The sequence below is a fragment of the Haliotis rufescens genome, unplaced genomic scaffold, assembly GCF_023055435.1.
Source record: "Haliotis rufescens isolate VD_foot unplaced genomic scaffold, xgHalRufe1.0.p SCAF_62, whole genome shotgun sequence".
In the NCBI taxonomy this organism is placed as follows: domain Eukaryota; kingdom Metazoa; phylum Mollusca; class Gastropoda; order Lepetellida; family Haliotidae; genus Haliotis; species Haliotis rufescens.
In genome coordinates this window covers 2,174,295-2,198,221 of record NW_025964353.1, presented here as the reverse complement: position 1 = coordinate 2,198,221, position 23,927 = coordinate 2,174,295, and the positions used below count along the sequence as shown (strand labels likewise).

The window sequence follows — 23,927 nt, the reverse complement described above, 5'->3', positions numbered from 1 at the left end:
GGATACTTTTTTTTATTAAACAATAACCATCAGGGGTATTTCCAAATAACGACATCCGATGAGCTTCCACCGTTCTATTTGTCTGATTTTTAGATGAAATTAATTTATTGTATTTTAATCAATTGTAATATTAAAATCTTCATAAATCACAGGTAACCAATCAGTGTTCATGCATACAGATATTTCCTCAAAGTCTATTTACACTGTCCTTACAGACAGGAACCCATTATTTTTTTGTCAAGCTCAGTTGCGTTAGTGAGCAAATCACCTCATGGCAGCTCATGTGGGCAGTGTTAGACAGCCGGGAAGACGCTAGGGACTAGTGCCCCTTTAAGGAATATTTCAAATAAACAAATAAATGGTTCAAAGAATATTAGTAAATATTAGTCTTCTAATTCTAAATAAAAAATATTCTTCTATATAATTTATAAAATTATTCATCAGCCAACATGGCCAAAAAATGATAATCATCATACATTTTTAACTGATCTTTTATCAAGCATACATAATTATACATTTAAAAAATGCCATTCATTAAGGAACTGTATTATAAATATGATCAATCCTCTATGAAGAATACACATATATCAATTTAAGAAACAGATTAACAAATTCAAATTAAAACAAATGTGCTTCTCTATGAAGCACCTTTATAAACACTCAGAAGCAAAAGAAACTATACCTCCTAGTTAATTACATCATATGGTTGATTTTCAACAGAAAATATCTTACGTTAACAATATTATATTCCAAAACTGAACTGTATTGGTGCTTAGTCAGGACTCAACGATAGTTCTACATGGTTTTATTTTTTAAAACAAAGTTTGAATAAAAATTCCAAAAAAGGTCATATGGTTGCAAATTCATTTCTTACAGCAGTCTTCAAAGAACCAAGTTATTTTTAAACAAAATTACCCAGCCAGATTACTTTTTACAAACTGTTGCGGGAATGAGTGATGGTGAAATAGACATAATCAGATATGACAGTTCTTTCAATTAATTACATCAAAAACAAATGTGGTATACTTCCTTTTGCCCCTCAGTGTAGCTGTGCAATGTTCAGTGATGCTTACACAAGTACTTCATGAGGTTACACTGGGGTGAAGACAGTCAGTCTCAAAGTCCCTGAACCATATCATTTTTACTTCCGCCCACTCCCAACTGTAATGTTATAGTCCAAATTGAAGCAAGTCTAGATTTTCCACAGGTTCGGAATCTGCCATGTCACTGTGTCTCCTGTTCAGTTTAAATGGAGTTATTTGTTTCAATCAAAATATTTTCAGAGATTAAGCATAGTCTAGTGTGAAGATGCATGATGTGGTCAGATAATACTGTGGGTTGTGGTCAAGTCACTACTTTTAAAGCTCACTTTCCAGTCTCATTGTTTTAATCCTTGTCGTACTGGCCGGTACACCTGTCCTTTACACTTCTTTTCAGTCGGCTTATCCCAAACACATCATTTAAAGGCTTCTTGCTTGTTTCTCTGCGCATTCTGAACGAACCGCGATCTCCAAGGAAGATCTTGGAGCTTCAAAAGATTGGGCTCTCAAATTCTAAGGTTTAGATGTATAAATATAATACAACTATATTTTTCTCATGTTGCCATCTTAGATTATTTACCATAGCGATTTCTGCCAATTCCAGATGCGAACTAAACTTAAAATTAACAGAACGTACATTAATTTCTGCTTGGTTTGTAAACCTTGTCAAATCATCATAAATTTGGAATTTTTTAAATATTTTACATGTTTTTTTGGGGGGTGATCATTTCAATTATTTTGTCTGCTGACTGGTCAACATCCAATGGAAAGGTCCCATTGAGAAACGGTAGGTGTATTGGCCAATACACCACAACAACTATTTCTTACATAAACCACACAGAAACAACGTAAGCAGTTGATATACACAATATACAACAGGCTATACAGGAGACACACCAAGTGACCTCAATCCCAGTAACAAACCTGCACAAGGACATAATAAAGTAATTACTCGATTTTCATCCTTACCCACCTCACTACATGCATCAAATCAAATTATTGGTCTCCCCCTCCCCAACTGAGTGCCCCCAAGGTATTTACAATTTAGATTCTCTAAACATAACAGACAGTGAAATAAAACATGCAAGAAGAAGCCAAGACACAAATGAGGTCTCACTATGGTAATACTGTTGTGTTGAACATGAATGTTCTGCAGAAACATAAGATTGCAAAGTGTTTCAAATGTAGAAACATACATAATGAAGATAACAAAGATTTAAAACAATGTACAGTACCAGGTACCTATAAAAACAGAACTATGAAGACAACAATCCTATAGCAAAATATAATTAGCTTTGATTTCATGGTTATAGGTTATGTATGGTTATATCAATATATCTTTATGCACTGTGCATGTTGTCAACAATCTTCAGTAGGAGTGAGAATTTATGGAGGATAACTTCTTTATTATGAGGAACACAACATTTTGGAGTATTTGATTCATCCTTCATCAGGTGATTTTACCTTGTCTTCACCTGATGAGGGAGCAAGCATATACTCCTTGATTTTACCTTGTCTTCACCTGGTGAGGGAGCAAGCATATACTCCTTGATTTTACCTTGTATTCACCTGATGAGGGAGTAAGGATATACTCCTTGATTTTACCTTGTCTTCACCTGATGAAGGAGCAAGCATATACTCCTTTATTTTACCTTGTATTCACCTGATGAAGGAGCAAGCATATACTCCTTGATTTTACCTTGTATTCACCTGATGAGGGAGTAAGCATATGCTCTGAAAAGTTTGTTCCTCATAATAAAGAAGTTAACGTCCAAAAGTTCTCTCCCCTGTGTATCTTCAGTAGATAAAAAATATATGTACAAATAACTTGACACTTCCTCCTGCCAAAACCTTTACAACCTCAGAATTATTCTATTTATACACCTTTACAAAGAGAACTATTCTTTGAACCCACTTTACATCCTGAGAACTATTCTTAAAACCCACTTTACAACCCGAGAACTATTTCTAAATACCCTTTACAACCCGAGAACTATTCCTAAAAAAACCTTTACAACCCGAGAGCTATTCCTAAAAAAAACTTTACATCCTGAGAACTATTCCTAAACCCACTTTACAACCTGAGAACTATTCCTAAAAAAAACCTTTACAACCAGAGAACTATTTTTGGAACCCACTTTACAACCCAAGAACTATTCCTAAAAAAAACCTTTACAACCAGAGAACTATTCCTAAAACCAACTTTACAACCTGAGAACTATTCGTAAAGCCCACTATAAACCCTGAGAACTATTCCTAAAGCCCATTTTAAACCCTGAGAGCTATTCCTAAAACCCATTTTACAACCAGAGAACTAATTTTGGAACCCACTTTACAACCTGAGAACTATTCCTAAAACCCCCTTTACAACCCAAGAACTATTCCTAAAACCCACTTTACAACCTGAGAGCTATTCCTAAAACCCCCTTTACAACCCAAGAACTATTCCTAAAACCCACTTTACAACCTGAGAGCTATTCCTAAAACCCACTTTACAACCAGAGAACTAATTTAGGAACCCACTTTACAACCTGAGAACTTTTCCTAAAGCCCACTTTACAACCTGAGAACTATTCCTAAAACCCACTTTACAACCTGAGAACTATTCCTAAAACCCACTTTACAACCTGAGAACTATTCCTAAAACCCACTTTACGACCGAGACCTATTCTTGGAACCCACTTTACGACCTGAGAACTGAGGGTAGTTTGTGTCACAATAGGTCCCCCACCCTGCAACCAGAGTGTCGATGAATCGGAAGGTTGGCACGGTGACTTGGTTGATTGCATGTCATGGTACCTTGATGGTGTTTGATGGTGCTCATTATGTCAATCAGTGGATTTTCTGGTCCAGGTATGATTACTTACAGACCGTTGTCATATAGCTGGAATATCGCTGAGTGTGACATTAAACAAGAAACAATTTGAGAACTATTCTTGACACAAACATTTACAAACTGAGAACTATTCTTGCAACATATTTTACAAACTGAGATGTCTTGACAAACGCTTTACACAAATGCAGATGAAAACTTAAACAGGAATGAATGCTGACCTATACTTGTAAGAAAAGTTAAGGATCTCCTGATTCTTTTATATCACTATTGTTAATCTATCACAGCATGACAGATTACATATAGTAATATAACGAATCGGGTTGTCCTTAACTTCTTTGGAGTTGTATATATTGTCATCACATCAATGTCATTCATTAACACAGAAGGAAGTAATAAATACAGTCAAATCCAACAGAAACAACACATGTGTAAAGGAGTCTTTGTTCCAGGGAAAATATATTATCTGATTGGAAGACTACATATTCGTGAAGCCCCTGTACATCCACTGGGAAGGAGTTTAAATAGCCGGTTTCTGGATGCCAGTCACTTCCTTCCCAAGGTGACCCTGGCAGTATGTCACATGATCCAGAGTTTCCATGATGTGCATTACTGCAAATCAAATATCTGATGTTTGTACAACAGCCCAGCTAATGATCTAAACATATTAATATTTCAGTTTCAGTGATCAATAACACACCTGACAGTACACACATTATAATGTATATCAGTTTACAATACAGCTCTATTTTTTGTCACAGGTGTTCATATTCATCAAGCCCCTGTTTTACCATAGAAATTGCACTTGCCCAGGTATTCTTTTGCACATGCAGAGGCAGAGATGCCAACACTAATGAAGCTTTTGCGTCATCAGTTGGGTAAAAGTGCGTAATTTCATGTGAAAGGAGTAATGTTAAGAGTACATGCCATGATCCTGGTTTTCACTTCGACATTTTCATAAGGCCTATATGTACGTGAAGCACGGATACACATGCATTGACGCTAGTAATGTAGCTGCACACTCAAGCTGCACTATCTTAAAAACAGGGTGATAAATCTCCCAATAAGCAGGAGAAATGACTCCGCTTGTGTTTGTATGGTTAAATATGACTAAACATCGAAATTGAATATCAATCCAAACATTGAAAATAGAAGTTCCATTACAGCATGCGACAACCTGATCAGTGACATACAGGAGGTTCAAGTTAGAAGGACATCGTAATGGCTATCTCCGAGTTGATACTCATTGTTTCACCAACTGTTTGATGTTTCTTTAGATGGACTATAAACTGGTGCTATCCATATGTTGGTTTCATCACATAATTGGGAGATAACATACTATGCTGTAAACAAACTGCTTGAGCATATAGAGCGCTATATTTTGTTTAAATGCTGTTGTCGGTGATTCAGTAATTTCTGATCAACAACCCACTCAAAACACTGGACTGTAATTTCTATCACCAAAGAGTTCGCATTTTATCTACTCATGGAGATAAACATACTGTGTGTTCACTGTGGAGCTAGATTACCTGTAGATTTAACCGCGGTAAATTGAATTTGAAACCAAACACGCAGCATGAGGTTACAAATGTTAAATTTAACTGCGTGTTCGGTTCCAAAGTCAATAAGACAGGTTAAATCTACAGGTTACCACAGTGGTGTCATGATTCATCCTTATTCACCCTAATATCTGATGATACGATACAAGATATGCCTCCTGTGTATCAATTTGAGTTTCTATGCAGTACCAATTTACAAAAACATTTTATCAAGTAAATGTTGCAATAGCCATGGCCTGATAACGACTTGAGCTAGCGTTGACGTAACGCCTATCATGAAACAAAATGCTACATCTGTTTGCACTAGACTATTATCACAACAAGCCAGTCACAGCCAGTCATGCGAGATATCACAAACTGGTTGATGGAAATTTTACGCAAAATAAACACAAATTAAACATAACAATGAGTATTGTATCGTGACCTAATTACAACAATATGTATTGATACGTGAGGTAATCATGTCATTACGTCCCCATGTGATAGCTCACCAACACTATCTATTCTCCCCTACAAGCAGTGTCATGTTAGAAGAGAACAAATACGCTGTTGCATGTCACGATGTTTTCAATCCACTGTCGCCATGTTCCAGGGTTTACATCAGAATCGCCCTCACTTCACTTACATCACAGCTTTTGGCACTTGTATAAGATGGGGGTACATACATTTATCCAATATGTGTAATAGTTATTTTACAAAAATATTATGTTTGTTACAAATGAACTTTTTATCTCCAACCTGAGAAGACAAATGATAAACTTGGATATATCAGACCAGTTCAATTTCTTGTGTAAAGATATTTTTTTGGTCAAAATGCAAGACCTTGGAGTCATTAAATGGGGTTCATTTTAAAAAAAGACACCATTTGGAGACAACAGTTTAAACAAGAAATACAAAGTTTTAGAAACCGGCATCACTTCGGGCTTTCCTCCCACATTAAGCTGACACGCCGCGATATAACTGGAATACTGTTAAAAGCGGTGTTAAACCCAACTCACTCACTCTCTAAGAGCATGGGCAAGAAAGTAAACTGGCGTGGAGGTGTACACCACCTTGAACCAACAATATGGTGAAGAGGACACAGGTGTCCCAGATGTCCATCCATACATGAAGTCTTCCTCACAAGCTGTTAGGAGGAACTGTTTCACAACATGAAACAAACAAACTAATACAACATGTGAGAACCATGACTGAAAAACCCATTCTACTTCGGATGATGAAACTAGTTTCAAGACAAAGGTGTAAAAATATGTGATAAATATATTTTGGGGATTAACATAGGTCTTAAAAATTGGTGTATATCTTCATCTGGAATTAAAAACCTTATAAACATTTGCAAAAATATAAGTTGGAATGATTCAATACCTATCCCAGATATACATTTGACACCTTCTACAATACAGATACATGTAGCTGATATCAAATGGCTGGAAGAACGTCTGACATGGAATGCAAGCAAGGCTTTAGGATTATTTCTCATGCACTGTCAACCAAGTTCCTGATGGTTGAGTACAGACTGATCACACTGCATGAAACGCCCATGATGATGATGATGATGTTCTTGGCCTTGATGTACCAGGGCATGCTGGGGCCGCACAACTTGTTGTAGAACAGACACGGCAAGATGTAGGCCAGCATCGAGCTTCCGATTGCACCTACACACATAATGCAACATGTTGGCGAAGAGTATACTGCACAGTGTTTTCTTCCATAAACTCTATATTCATTCTGTCACATTTACTTTGTAGCTTTAACCCAGTAACCCATGTTTATAGTTCTGTGTTTTCCTCAATCAATGCATCCCGTGACTAATCAATATTACCATACACCAGCTGGTGCTGTAAGATTTAAATGTATACTCACCACCAAACGAAGTGCGAATACCATACAGGCTGGTTAGTTTATGAAGAATTACCCTATACATAGATATTAGATTGGTTCGATGCACAAATGAACATACTGGTGTTGTGTGAACCAACGCTCATGACTGCAGCACATGTGATGTCACAGATCCATGACACGAGACACACAATTTGTCACGTGCAGGATTAGTGTGAAAAGTTTGGAAATCATGAACAAGAATAAAGACACTGTGTGGTAACACTTGACTGATTGTTCGTTTTGTCTTTTAGTGGTACACATTGGAAACATCTCTTCTTATCGTACATACTGCTCGCATTTCTTTTGGCGTTGAGCATATTAACATACTGCGATAATCACTGCATAATATAGTCATGAAAGGTGTGCACAATGCATGATGGTGAGGATTCATTTCCCTGCATACATTTCTCATGCATATGTTGATGGAATACAATGCACATGATCTAGATTGTCAGGTAAATCATTAAAGTAAGACAGATATGATTGGGGAAGATTGTAGGGATGGGGTTAGAGCAGGTAAGGTTTGGGGAGATTGGGGGATGGGGTTAGAGCAGGTAAGGTTTGGGGAGATAGGGGGATGGGGTTAGGGCAGGTAAGGTTTGGGGAGATTGGGGGGATGGGGTTAGACCAGGTAAGGTTTGGGGAGATAGGGGGATGGGGTTAGGGCAGGTAAGGTTTGGGGAGATAGGGGGATGGGGTTAGACCAGGTAAGGTTTGGGGAGAGAGGGGGATGGGGTTAGGGCAGGTAAGGTTTGGGGAGATTTGTGGAGGAGGTTGGACTAGGTAAGGTATGGAGAGATTGGGGATGAGTTTAGGGCAGGTAAGGTTTGGGGAGATTGGGGGGATGGGGTTAGACCAGGTAAGGTATGGAGAGATCGGGGGATGGGGTTAGAGCAGGTAAGGTATGGAGAGATTGGGGGATGAGTTTAGAGCAGGTAAGGTTTGGAGAGATTGGGGGATTCGTTTAGAACAGGTAAGGTTTGGGGAGATTGGGGGGAAGAGTTTAGAGCATGTAAGGTTTGGGGAGATTGGGGGATGGGGTTAGCCCAGGTAAGGTTTGGAGAGATTGGGGGATGAGTTTAGAGCAGGTAAGGTTTGGAGAGATTGGGGGATGAGTTTAGAACAGGTAAGGTTTGGAGAGATTGGGGGATGAGTTTAGAGCAGGTAAGGTTTAGGGAGATTGGGGGGAAGAGTTTAGAGCAGGTAAGGTTTGGAAAGATTGTGGGGATGGGGTTGGACCAGGTAAGGTTTGGGGAGATTGGGGGGATGAGTTTAGAGCAGGTAAGGTTTGGGGAGATGGGGGGTTGGGTTTAGACCAGGAAAGGTTTGGGGAGATTGGGGGATGAGTATTGGGCAGGTAAGGTTTGGGGAGATTGGGGGATGAGTTTTGGGCAGGTAAGGTTTGGGAAGATTGTGGGGATGGGGTTAGAGCAGGTAAGGTTTGGAGAGATTGGGGGGATGTGTTTAGAGCAGGTAACGTTTGGGGATGAATTTAGAGCAGGCAAGGTTTTGGGAGATTGGGGGGATGAGTTTAGAGCAGGTAAGGTTTGGGGAGATTGGGGATGAGTTTAGAACAGGTAAGGTTTGGAGAGATTGGGGAATGATTTTAGAGCAGGTAAGGTTTGGGGAGATTGGGGGGAAGAGTTTTGAGCAGGTAAGGTTTGGGGAGATTGGGGGATGGGGTTAGCGCAGGTAAGGTTTGGAGAGATTGGGGGATGAGTTTAGGGCAGGTAAGGTTTGGGAAGAGAAGAATAAAAACACACCTCACATGAAGGCACAGATGTCAGAAAATTAGTCACTGAGAAATCTCACTGTGAGATATACACAGGAGTATTGGCACCAAGTAGGAACAAGGTATGGTGGTTTTCATGTGTAGTGCACTCACCAGTAAATGCTCCGATGTAAGCGAAATTGTCCCGGAAGATGACGGCGAGACCAGCTGCTACACCCACTATAAACATGCGCAGCACATTCCGCTTGAGTGTGGACACCTGTACAGACACACATCCTTCATTATCAGGATTATTACTTCTGTCTGGGTGATAAACATCTGTACACACATCCCTGTGCAGAAACTGAATAAACCAGAAGTGACTGAGTGAGAGTGAGTGAGTGAGTGAATGAGTGAGTGAGTGGGTGAGTGAGTGGGTGAGTGAACGAGTGGGTGAGTGAACGAGTGAGTGAGTGAACGAGTGAGTGAGAGAGAGAGTGAGTGAGTGAGTGAGTGAGTGAGGGAGTGAGGGAGTGAGTGAGTGAAAGAGTGAGTGAGTGAACGAGTGAGTGAATGAGTGAGAAAAGATCTGTTCTGTTTACATGGCCAAATTAGCATGATTAGTTCATAATCAAATTAAATCTTAAGATAAATTTTGGTGATTTGGTATCAATTCTCAAAAGAATAGATATGCTTTGGTTATGACATCGTGAAACTGATACAAAACATTTCTGAAAGAACCTAAAAACCTAAAAACCTAAAAACCCTGAGCTAAGCAATACAAACAGAAACCCCAAATACTTACCTCCTTGGATATGGCAGCAGCTAGTGGGACATGGGAAGAACTGGATGAGTCTGAGGGTAGCAGTGCGTCCTGATCACTGTAGTCAGCATGTCTGTCAGTGATTCCTTTCTTGGGGCCACAACATTTCCCTGTGAACAACAATACAAGTGGTTCATCACCCACGGCAATACATGACACAGTGACCTGGCTCCAATGTCACCTTAAGTGCATGTTTCCATGGCCACACATGACACAGTGACCTGGCTCCAATGTCACCTTCAGTGCATGTTTCCATGGCCAAGCATGACACAGTGACCTGGCTCCAATGTCACCTTAAGTGCATGTTTCCATGGCCACACATGACACAGTGACCTGGCTCCAATGTCACCTTCAGTGCATGTTTCCATGGCCAAGCATGACACAGTGACCTGGCTCCAATGGCACCTTCAGTGCATGTTTCCATGGCCACACATGACACAGTGACCTGGCTCCAATGTCACCTTCAGTGCATGTTTCCATGGCCACACATGACACAGTGACCTGGCTCCAATGTCACCTTAAGTGCATGTTTCCGTGGCCACACATGACACAGTGACCTGGCTCCAATGTCACCTTCAGTGCATGTTTCCGTGGCCACACATGACACAGTGACCTGGCTCCAATGTCACCTTCAGTGCATGTTTCCGTGGCCACACATGACACACCTGGCTCCAATGTCACCTTTAGTGCATGTTTCCATGGCCACACATGACACAGTGACCTGGCTCCAATGTCACCTTCAGTGCATGTTTCCGTGGCCACACATGACACAGTGACCTGGCTCCAATGTCACCTTCAGTGCATGTTTCCGTGGCCACACATGACACAGTGACCTGGCTCCAATGTCACCTTCAGTGCATGTTTCCGTGGCCACACATGACACAGTGACCTGGCTCCAATGTCACCTTCAGTGCATGTTTCCGTGGCCACACATGACACAGTGACCTGGCTCCAATGTCACCTTCAGTGCATGTTTCCATGGCCACACATGACACAGTGACCTGGCTCCAATGTCACCTTCAGTGCATGTTTCCGTGGCCACACATGACACACCTGGCTCCAATGTCACCTTTAGTGCATGTTTCCATGGCCACACATGACACAGTGACCTGGCTCCAATGTCACCTTCAGTGCATGTTTCCGTGGCCACACATGACACACCTGGCTCCAATGTCACCTTTAGTGCATGTTTCCATGGCCACACATGACACAGTGACCTGGCTCCAATGTCACCTTAAGTGCATGTTTCCGTGGCCACACATGACACAGTGACCTGGCTCCAATGTCACCTTCAGTGCATGTTTCCGTGGCCACGCATGACACAGTGACCTGGCTCCAATGTCACCTTCAGTGCATGTTTCCGTGGCCACGCATGACACAGTGACCTGGCTCCAATGTCACCTTCAGTGCATGTTTCCGTGGCCACACATGACACAGTGACCTGGCTCCAATGTCACCTTAAGTGCATGTTTCCGTGGCCACACATGACACAGTGACCTGGCTCCAATGTCACCTTCAGTGCATGTTTCCGTGGCCACGCATGACACAGTGACCTGGCTCCAATGTCACCTTCAGTGCATGTTTCCATGGCCACACATGACACAGTGACCTGGCTCCAATGTCACCTTCAGTGCATGTTTCCGTGGCTACACATGACACAGTGACCTGGCTCCAATGTCACCTTCAATGCATGTTTCCATGGCCACACATGACACAGTGAACTGTCAGAAAAAGGCCATTCATTCTTAGGTTAGCATCAATGCTGAATGATTAATGACTGAACATGATATCATTAATCAATGTACCATATTTTCTTGAGTATAGCATGGTATAGTGCACACTTTTTTTCCAAAAAACACAGCTGTGTAGACATGGTTGAAGGGTTGGTTGGTTGGTTGTTTAACGCCGCACTCAGCAATATTCCAGCTCTATGACGGCGGTCTGTAAATAATCCAATCTGGACCAGACAATCCAGTGATTGATATCATGAGCATCGGTCCACGCAATTGGGATCGATGACATGCATCAACCAAGTCAGCGAGCCTGACCACCAGATCCCGTTAGTCGCCTTTTACGACAAGCAAAGTCACCTTTTACGGCAAAAAAAATAGTTTCAGATACAATTTTTGCCGATCCTTGCATTAAAATCCTTTAAAGTTATATCATTGGGTGTGTCTTGACCGAATCACCGGTAGATTCCAAGAAAACGTGTGTACAGCTGACAGTTTACGAGAAAATACACAAGGTAATCTTAATCCCTGGATATAAAACAATGCCTAGCAGAACAGAAAATACAATTTAAATGGTAAATAAACATGTCTGCTGATTTTTTATCTCAAATTTCGAATTTGTACTGACCAAGTTTCTCATCACCTGTTCGTTTGCCGGACTTCGCTAAAGGGGTACGGTGTAAAAAAAATTCTGCGCTTGGTATTCGAATTTTCTTTTTTTTGGCCAAAATACTGAATCCGCTAGAGGGAGGTGCGCATTATACATGGGTGCGCACTATACTCAAGAAAATACGGTATCAATAAATATTTTGCAGGCCAAATTTTGATACGTGATTCCTGACAATTTCTTTAAAAAATCCAAAGACATGGTTAACAAAGTTGATAAGGATTTCGACTGAAGTATTCTTAATGTACAGATGCTAGACTCATCATCAAGCACTTATACTGAAGTTTCTGAAATAAAGATATTGTTTTGTTGTTTTTGAGATGGGTGTTCATATGATGGTTTCCACGTCCACCTCTACATACCATCAGCGAATGTGTAGACTTCTGCCAGTTCTATCACAGGAAATATCTGGAGTGGGAATGTGAGAATGACCCCGATACACAGGCAGATGTTGACGGCCGTGGCTACCCAGGTGGTCGAGGGGATGTTGGTGTTGATCATCTGACTCGTTGACTCCCCGAACTTCAGATAGCCCAGAACACCAAAGGCCAACAGAACCAAAGACAAGGTGCCAACAGCTCCGTGAAGGAATGCACTAAAGTTGTGCCGGTTGCCCTCCATGCTGGATTCAATAGGAATAATCTGGAACAGGCAGCTTGGATAGTTAGTGAAGGTACTGAAGCTCACCCTTCTTGGATGCTTCTTATGTTTGTTTGTTTGTTGTTTAACGCTGCTCTCAGCAATATTCCAGCTCTATGGCGGCGGTCTGTAAATAATCAAGTCTGGACCAGACAATCCAGTGATTAACGGCATGAGCATCGATCCATGCAATTGGGATCGATGACATGCATCAACAAAGTCAGCAAGCCTGACCACCCGATCCTGTTAGTCGCCTCTTACGACAAGCATAGTCGCCTTTTATGGCAAGCATGGGTTGCTGATGACCTATTCTACCTCGGCTCTTGTGCGATCCTATGATCAGCATAACACATATTTTCTATTCCTATTATATGATATTTTGTAAACAGAAACACATTAAGAAAATAACCTCTTTTTCATATAATGTCATACTTAAATTAATCAAATTTTAAGAAGGCGACATACTTTCATTTGCTGAAGTAACTGCAGAAATAGCTTAGGAATACAATGCCTGAGTGAACCACCTCATGTGTTTTATAGTGTCAAGTGGCTTGCAACCACTTCGGGAAACCTAAATGAACTTTTGTGGAATATTGGCAAATTGGCATCACATCTTTCCATGAATTTATTTATAGTAGTTCTTGCTAGGTGACCTCATTTACATATCCATCGGATTGTGATACTAAGTTTAACGGACAGGTTCATTGCAGCCATAACAATAATCAGGCTATAAGTCTTTGGAAGACGGAGGTACATTTTGTGAATGGCTACCAAATGCCTCAAGCAATGTGTATTTAGGAGAAAAAGAAAACGTGAATGATTAACATAATTGTTCATTGTTCTTCAGTTTATTACTTCATACATATGTACTGTCGTTAACCATGATTTTAACTATATTTGTACTTTACTTAACACAAATATACATAAATACAGGCCAAATGTGATGCGCCAATGTTCCAGCAATCATGACACGCCTATAGCACACATGGATGTTCAATCAATCATGACACGCCTACATCACACATGGATGTTAAATCAATCATGACACGCCTACAGCACACATGAATGTTCCATCAATCGTGACACACCTATAGCACACATGGATGTTCCATCAATCGTGACACGCCTACAGCACACATGGATGTTCCATCAATCATGACACGCCTACAGCACACATGGATGTTAAATCAATCATGACACGCCTACAGCACACATGGATGTTCCATCAATCGTGACACACCTATAGCACACATGGATGTTCAATCAATCATGACACACCTATAGCACACATTGATGTTCCATCAATCATGACACACTTACAGCACACATGGATGTTCCATCAATCATGACATGCCTACAGCACACATGGATGATAAATCAATCATGACACGCCTATAGCACACATGGATGTTCCATCAATCATGACATGCCTACAGCACACATGGATGATAAATCAATCATGACACGCCTATAGCACACATGAATGTTCAATCAATCATGACACACCTATAGCACACACTGATGTTCCATCAATCATGACACGCCTACAGCACACATGGATGTTCCATCAATCATGACACGCCTATAGCACACATGAATGTTCAATCAATCATGACACACCTTTAGCACACATGGATGTTCAATCAATCATGACACGCCTATAGCACACATGAATGTTCAATCAATCATGACACACCTATAGCACACATGGATGTTCAATCAATCATGACACGCCTATAGCACACACTGATGTTCAATCAATCATGTCACGCCTACAGCACACATGGATGTTCCATCAATCATGACACGCCTATAGCACACATGAATGTTCAATCAATCATGACACACCTATAGCACACATGGATGTTCAATCAATCATGACACGCCTATAGCACACATGAATGTTCCATCAATCATGACACGCCTACAGCACACATGGATGTTCCATCAATCATGACACGCCTATAGCACACATGAATGTTCAATCAATCATGACACGCCTGTAGCATACATGAATGTTCCATCAATCATGACACGCCTGTAGCACACATGAATGTTCAGTCAATCATGACACCCTCACGGTACCTACCGTGCCAATTCCTTCAAAGGCACTGGTGACAAGTCCAAAGAATATCGGTAACTCCGCCCAGTTGTACAGCCTGTACGAGGGGCTAACACTGAAATCTGAAAACAGAAACTTTTCAATATTTCTTGGCATATCAGCTGTAGCCTGCAAGCGAGATGAAATGTGCACACAGAAGTCTGAACTAAAACAATATTGGTATTAAGCATGCTTAGTGTTCTAATTCAGGAAAAAACAACTGAAAGCAGACATGATGAACAAAACTTTGTTGAAACGTCTTTAAAAACTTGCCCATGATATAGTTGAAATCGTACAACTGACTGTTTAGCAGAGATTTCTTATGATTATGTTTATTTGTTTGTTGTTTCACGCTGCACTCAGCAATGTTCCAGATATTTGACGTCAGTCTGTAAATAATAAAATCTAGACCAGACAATCCAGTGATTGATATCATGAGCAACGACTCACGCAATTGGGATGTGATGACATGCATCAACCAAGTCAGCGGCCGTGACCACCTGATCCCGTTAGTCATCTCTTACGACAAGCATTGGTGCTTTTTATGGCAAGCATGGGTTGCTGAAGACCTATTCTACCCCGGATCTTCACGGGTCACAAGTATGGGTTGCTGAAGACCTATTCTACCCCGGATCTTCACGGGGAGCCAAGCATGGGTTGCTGAAGACTATTCTACCCCAGATCTTCACAGGTATGTTATGATTATGGAAATGGTTTTGTTGCCTATTTTATGGCCTTTGAATGCAAACAATGTCTTCCTGCTTGATTAGTTATTCGTATTGTGTACCACAGATGGTCTTATTATCCTCAGTTGCATTTGGTATTGATTCATCTATGCAGCATCACTGCAACCATGGTTGTTCACTTTTGCAGGTGGTGTGCAAGCCACTTTGTTTTGATCCTGTTGATTCAAAATTTGGCATTTACCATTACATGCTGCAGGGTAGTCAGACATAACTCAAGTCTCTCATCAAACATTTGTGAACCTACAAATGCCATTAAAGAAAATCTGATTTATGTTTACAAACATGCAGGGGCCAAGCTCATCAAGATCAAATCGTCAATTCCGACATGAAACCTCTGTGCTTCAAGGCCTGATAACACCTCCATCTGTCATGTGAACCCTGGGTGACCTTTGACCACCCTATCAAAATGAAGGATGCATGTGTTCTTGAGCCAATCAGGTGTCAGCACTGAAATGATTTAGCTTAATTTCATTACTTCCTTAATTAAAAAATGTGATTTTGAACAAAAGAAAACCCACAAAAACATTCCTTTGATGGTACTCCTTTTTTTGCGTAGATGCCACGGCGCCCAGAAAACACAATATAATGGTGTGGCCTTCATTATGTACACTCGGCAAAGGTCATCTAAGTTTGTTTTCGACATGTGTACAGCAATCAGATATGCTTGTCTGAATGTAGACTTGCACAAGTCTTTACTGCAAAAATTATTAGAAAAAAAATCATCATTTCTATATTATATGAATAAGAAGAACAAGTTGCCCCTATGCATGCTATAAGAGACTGGCGTCCTTGTACTGACTGCTTATCTAGACGTGCCTATTATAAGGATAGAATTACTTAACACCAATGAATGGACTTATCATTCAGTACAGCCTTGGAGAAAGGCTAGTGTGAATGCCTCGACAGCTCTTACAGAGAATTTAGATGCCTCAATGCTGACAGCTAATTAGAAAGTTCATCTGATTTGACCTCATAATGTGTCCTCGGCTCGGTGAGGTGAGGTGAGGTGAAATGGGGTTTAGCATCGCGTCCAAGATTATTGCACTTATATAGCGACGTGCATGCATGTGTGTGTGTGTGTGGCTGCTTCTACCAGTCCGGACTGATGCCAATTTATAGTGCTTGCCCACTGAGATACCATGCCACAGTTTAACATGAATACTTCACTCAGACACAGTATACTGACTCCGAGCCGACCAGTCCTTGCTGAACGCGAGACAGGGAAACAACAAGTACCATCTTTTAACGTCTTTTGGTATGGCGTGGCTGGGGATCGAACCCCGGACCTTCTGCTCTCTGGGCGGACACACTACCACTAGACCACCGAGGCGGTCTTAATGTGTACTCGGATCTTCACATAGAGAGGTATATGAGTTAAAGATTTGATGTAAATGAGTTTTATGTCTGGAATGTTTTTGAGTTGGGTGTTTTATATACTGAACGAGCTGAACATGTTGAACATGCTGAACATGCTGAACATGTTGAACATGGTACTGATGATATTCTACATGTTCTTACATCTGTATCATGGGGCAAACGAGGGAGATATTTAATGTATTATGGGGGAGTGAAAGTGAGTGAATGTTATTACCATATAAAACATTAAAAATGTTAACAAGCCACAAGATAATGAGCAATAACATCGTTATTACACCTCAACATCACACTGAACATGTGTAACACAGCTCATAAATAAAGCCGGCAACAGCTGCTGATAATATCACTGTTGTTACATATTCAGAAACACATCAACCATAGCATCATCATCCAATATATTTCTGCCATACATTACAACAGACAATGTTGAAAAACAGGAGTAGATGCTCAGCCAAAACACTCTGACAAGGTGATGAAGAAATGGGCGATTGGGCTGATCGATGCGATGAAGATGACATAATACAAGTTTCCTAACGCTTTATGAGTGAGTGAGTGAGTTGGGTTTAACATCGCTTTTAACAGTATTCCAGTTATATCGCGGCGTGTCAGCTTAATGTTGGAGGAAAGCCCGAAGTGATGCAGGTCTCAGATGTTTACCACTTCTTGAAACCCATGAGCACGGGTATGGTGCTGACAAACCTAGAAACATAATTGGGGCGAACCGGGATTCGAACCCACAATCATAGGTTTCTGGCGTGCCCAAGGGACGCAACTCTGCACAGCGAATCGTGGCGCCTTAGATGACTGGGCCACCTGTGCCCCCTACGCTTTATGAAATGTTAATATAAACATACACTATTAATAAGTAGACATTTGATATTGCAGCGCACCAATGACTTGTTTAAGCCCGAGGCATCAAATCTAACACTGGAAACCTTAAGCTTTTAAATTTGAATCTAGAACTGTCAAATGTACAGGTAGCATATAGACCGGCAGCCCAGAGCACTTTGGTCAAACGAACAAGGTACCAATATCCGAACACAGGAACATTTACTGTGTAACCCAACATATTCATATATGGATGTCTGCCGGGGAGCCCCTGCTGCGTGTGGCCCCTGGCCCCCCAAAAGAAGGGGCCATTCAAGGGCTGGATCAAACATTGGAGGTACCACATGAAAGTAAGTGTAAATGAACTGTTACATCTCACAGAGTACAGAATGGGCCACGCCAGACAAATCTTCCTCTGCAAAAGGCCTGCCAGACACCCCCAAAGAGGGTCCCAAAATTTGGGCTGGGTTAAACATTGGAGGTACCACATGAAATCAACATAAAATGAACTATTTCACTCTACTAAGAATAAAACCCCCATTGCCAGACAAATCGTCTGCTGCATAAGGCCCGCCAGACACCCCCAAATGTTGACCCTTAATGCACTCAGTGGACACTCTGGTAAAATTTGACCAGAGTATACATTCAAAGTACCAGATGAAAGTAAGTTTAGATCAACAGGTACATGTTACTGAGTACAACACGGCCCATACCTGACAAATTGTCCTCTGCATAAGGTCCGCCAGACCCCCCAAGAGAGGGTCCCAAAATTTGGGCTGGGTTAAACATTGGAGGTACCACACTGGGGGGTCGCGCCTTCAGATTATAACAATTGCAATACAAACCAGGGGGGTCCAAGAAACAGGTTCTCATGACCTGCAAGTATGATCATGTTAATTCTAGTTCAAGTGGGAAATCACGCCATTAAGATAATTACAATGCCAAGACAAACCAGGGTGTGTCAAAGGAAGGTTTCTCACGACCTTCATGTATGATCATGTTTATTCAGTTCAAAGTGTTTTATGATTTGATAAATGCTTCAAGTTATATTGTGATTATAACGTCAGTAGCACTATTATTTAGATTTCATATTTGCATTCAGAGGTTGGCAGAAAAGAAAAGGCTAGGTGTGGTTTGGAAACGGCTTTTCTTTTAACAAAAGAATTCACATTTGCTTGAAAACACAGCTCTATGGTAACAATGATATGGGAATTTATACAAAATTCAGTCAATAGTGACAGATCAACAATTGCTTGTTTAGAATTTTGTGTTGTGGAAAACACCCTGAATGGATCAGGTTAATGCAACCTTTCTTGGCATTTTACCGGGAGGTAAGAAAAGTTTTTCAAACAGATAGATGGCAAATCTGAGACGTAAGGCCTTGTGAACATTTAGATATATAGTGGAGGTTTCATAACAGATATTTGAGTATTGAAATCAAAACCATGTCACATTATGAACATACATTTACATTTAACAACAAGAACAAAATCATAAAACATGATGGGTAATTACATTTCACATTTGGTGGTGCGATAGTTTTGACGAGGTGAATATCAGTAACGGCCCTTCTCTTTTGAACAGAAAAATATTTTTGTATCCAACCGTGACACTCCGAGAAAAGTTGTGAAGATCAGGACGAAAATACATCAAGAATAGAAAATTCAACTTTTCGTGTCACCAAACCCTGTTCATATCTTTCCGTGACCTGACAAACTTGATATTTTCACACAGGTCTGTGCCACGATTTTGTTAGGTTTCTCGATACGATAAACTTTTCAGGACCGACCATAAATATGGAAATATTTGGCCGGAATTCAGCTTTTTAGATGATAAAACTTGCTAAATAAACGGAGATCATAGGTTTTTAAACACAATTATCACCAAAAGATTTCCAAATGGTATTAGGGACTGTCATTTACCATTCTTATAGCAGGCTTTGAGGACTACCTAAGCATGTTTGGGTTTGTAGGAATCCATAGCCAAGCTATCAGGCTATAGCAGGCTTTGAGGACTTCACAGCTGATCAGATATATATTCACAAGAATCAGATTCATGCCTTTTTTTTTATTACATTTCAACGATAGGCCTAATCTATGATATCAATACTAGTATTCAGAGACCTGATTTTATAAATACGTGATTTTAATCTCAATAAAATCCTTCCATCTTTAAGAACAAAACATAAATGTGACCATCTGTTGACTCTCAGAGCTGATGTCCAATGTTTCATTATGCACACTGGGATTACAGAGGGTCAACTGTGTGGGGTGGGGTGAGGGTCTGTCTAGCGGGCCTTATGCAGAAGAGGATTTGTTTGGCAATGGGTATTTTGTAATAAGTAGAGTGTAATAGTTCATTTTATGTTGGTTCCATGTGATACCTCCAATGTTTAAGCCTTATGCAGAGGAAGAATTATCTGGTGTGGCCCATTCTGTACACTGTGATATGAACCTGTTCATTCAAACGTACCTTAATGTGGTACAATCGATATATATTCCAGACCAATTTTACCCGTGTATACCTGAAGGGTCAACTTTTTGTGGGTGTCTGGCGGGCCTTATGCAGAAGATGATTTGTCTGGCAATGGGTATTGTGCAATAAGTAGAGTGCAATTGTTCATTTTATGTTGGTTTCATGTGGTAACTCCAATGTTTAACCCAGCCCAAATTTTGGGACCCTCTCTGAGGGGTCTGGCGGACCTTATGCAGAGGACAATTTGTCAGGTATGGGCCGTGTTGTACTCTGTAACATGTACCTGTTGATCTAAACTTACTTTCATCTGGTACTTTGAATGTATACTCTGGTCAAATTTTACCAGAGTGTCCACTGAGTGCATTAAGGGTCAACATTTGGGGGTGTCTGGCGGGCCTTATGCAGCAGACGATTTGTCTGGCAATGGGGGTTTTATTCTTAGTAGAGTGAAATAGTTCATTTTATGTTGATTTCATGTGGTACCTCCAATGTTTAACCCAGCCCAAATTTTGGGACCCTCTTTGGGGGTGTCTGGCAGGCCTTTTGCAGAGGAAGATTTGTCTGGCGTGGCCCATTCTGTACTCTGTGAGATGTAACAGTTCATTTACACTTACTTTCATGTGGTACCTCCAATGTTTGATCCAGCCCTTGAATGGCCCCTTCTTTTGGGGGGCCAGGGGCCACACGCAGCAGGGGCTCCCCGGCAGACATCCATATATGAATATGTTGGGTTACACAGTAAATGTTCCTGTGTTCGGATATTGGTACCTTGTTCGTTTGACCAAAGTGCTCTGGGCTGCCGCTCTAATAGCTCTGTATTTAAAACATGGCATGTTTATCTCCTAAAAGACACAGACAGTTATAATTCAAGACTCAATTATCAAATAATCAGACACAGCAAACCAGTGTCAGAAAGCATGAGCAACCAATCCATGCCATCAGGGCATCGACCCATGAAGATCCCAGTTAGAATAGCTCTTCAGCAACCCTTGCTTGTCGAAAGAGGCGACTAACGGGATCGGTTGGTCAGGCTCCCTGACTTAGTTGATGGCTGTCATCGAATCCCATTTGCATGGATTGATGCTCAAGATAACAGTCACTGGATTGTCTGGTGCAGACCCTATTATTTACAGACCGCCGTCATATAGCTGGAATATTGCTGAGTGCCGCATTAAACAACACATAAACAAACATTGGGGCACGATGTAACCAAACATTTTTGGTCAGCTCTTGTGGAGGCAAAATAACATGCTGAACTAGAAACACGAGAAAATGGAATAGGACTTAATAACTTAGAACCAAGACAAAAGATTGATCCCCAGGATCAAACTTACCTGCCATCAGGTAAATCAACACAGCGACAGCTCCAAAGAAGATTGAAATGTTTGCTCCCACACTTATTCCCCCGAGGTGACGCACATTTCTCACGTAGGAAAATCCAATGAAAACCGGTAAAGGCAGCAAAACCAACAACTTGAGCGATGGAGCAGTGGAAAGGAGTATGGATGTGGAGATAGCGGTGATATTGGTCACATTCATTCCTGTCGTGTTCCTGTCTAGTTCCAACATTGATGGGTCGGAGTCTGATTCTTGATTAGCCAGGTAAAAATGTGTCATTGAACTTCCTATAGAGTTATTGCTCCCTGAATACACATCCCGTCTAGATAGAGAGGTGTCACCGTAGTTTGAAGTCCTGTTGTCACCCCCACATAGATACGTGCCATTCATCAAATTGCACATATGAAATGGAAATATGGCTTGAATGGTATTGCCAATAAATATGAAATAACCTATGCAAAATCCAAACTGTGTGATGAATATACAAAAATTTACAATGTAGAGGCCGAATCTTCCATAACTGATTTTTCCCACATCTCCATAGGATAAATTCCTCAGCATCTTCTGTCGTAGTTCAAAACTGAAGGTGTTTTCAATGACGACATCGCCGTCATTTGTGGCTCCAGTCTCTGACACTGACTCCACGCACACAACCGCATCAATAGCCTTATACTTGCACTTGACGATCATGTGACAACAGTGGTCTGTGACGCTGGCAATCAGAAGCAGGCACACGACACCCGGCTGTGAAGGATAGAAACATGGTATTGGAACTTGCAGAATTAGACAACTGTAAAATGTACTGAAATAGTCACCATGGTTACACTAACCACAACCCTGACAAGTGAGAAGTAACATGCTGTGAAAATGGTGCAATCTCCCACTGACAAGACTGCAGAGGTGCATGTTAAAATCGGTTTGTGCAGCCTTAGTTTACAAGCAGACTGCACTTAGCGCAGTCGGTAAAATATTCCACAACAGGCTAATACACATCACTTTCTTCAAATATATATCCCCATGTTATGGGGTTTTGGACACTTAAGAAACAGTCATAGTTTTCTCTCTAATCACATGAACTGTAAAACATCTCATTCACTCATAAAAGACAACTTTCTCTTAAAACAAGCCATCATCTGAGTATTCATAAATGTCTGTGTGATGCTATACCCCCCGTTATAGCGTGAATAACTGCAATAAACATCATGAACATGGCCGTCAAAAAACCTACGACCTGACAATACTACGTCACACGATCTAAACAACTTGCAATAAAATTACTTTCATTTCACACAACGTACATGACACATCCTGTCTATGTACCCTACAGACCACCAATCTACCTATCGCTATATATACATGTTCACCAAGAACATGTTTTAATTGTACCATGGTAACCATTATGAGGTGATTATGATCATGTATTGCAGTAATGTTGAAGTGTGAAAGTATGTGTGTCAGTACACAGCCACTGCTTTGTGTAATATCAAAAGGTATGTCATATGATGAGTAATAGTTTTAATTTTCCAGTAAAGTACTTGTAGCAACCAGCTGTTTACTGTAACCTGCACTAGATGCAGTGGAGAAAACATCGGAAATTGCACCATGTGTGAAGATTGTGAAGACTGTGCAGACTGTGAAGATTGAGAAGACTGTGGAGACTGTGAAGATTGAGAAGTTTGTGAATTTGATGTGCCTGATGTGGCACTTCTCTCCTGTTTTCAAACACTTAACCACTGTGGTAAATATCTATCAGTGTGCATAAAGATGCTTGTTCTAGAACCATCTCAACCCTAAAGCCATGTGACTGTGCTATTTGGTCTCGCCTAGTCAAATAAATGTGTGCTATTTTGCCCCTGTGCAGTTTGTCTATACACTATATCAGGTGTCTGTGTACTATTTCAGCCCCTGTGTAGTTTGTCTATACACTATATCAGGTGTCTGTACTATTTCAGCCCCTGTGTAGTTTGTCTATACACTATATCAGGTGTCTGTACTATTTCAGCCCCTGTGCAGTTTGTCTATACACTATTTCAGGTGCCTGTGTACTATTTCAGCCCCTGTGTAGTTTGTCTATACACTATATCAGTGTCTGTACTATTTCAGCCCCTGTGCAGTTTTTCTATACACAATATCAGGTGTCTGTACTATTTCAGCCCCTGTGTAGTTTGTCTATACACTA

The 23,927-nt window shown here is 40.9% G+C and overlaps 1 protein-coding gene across 2 annotated transcripts in view; it reads right to left on the bottom strand.

Annotated features, from left to right (window-relative positions):
- Nucleotides 1-3,554: 3,554 nt before the first annotated feature.
- Nucleotides 3,555-23,927, bottom strand: part of LOC124110806 (amino acid transporter ANT1-like) — a 37,604-nt gene continuing 17,231 nt past the window's right edge. For both annotated transcript variants that reach the window (XM_046470223.2, XM_046470224.2), the window contains 6 exons: nucleotides 21,745-22,492; nucleotides 14,973-15,067; nucleotides 12,607-12,886; nucleotides 9,830-9,957; nucleotides 9,199-9,304; nucleotides 3,555-7,087 (listed from right to left, as the gene is read on the bottom strand). In XM_046470223.2, coding sequence (XP_046326179.2) covers nucleotides 6,909-7,087; nucleotides 9,199-9,304; nucleotides 9,830-9,957; nucleotides 12,607-12,886; nucleotides 14,973-15,067; nucleotides 21,745-22,492 — 1,536 coding nt within the window. In that variant the 3' untranslated portion in view covers nucleotides 3,555-6,908. The remainder of the gene's footprint in view (nucleotides 7,088-9,198; nucleotides 9,305-9,829; nucleotides 9,958-12,606; nucleotides 12,887-14,972; nucleotides 15,068-21,744; nucleotides 22,493-23,927) is intronic.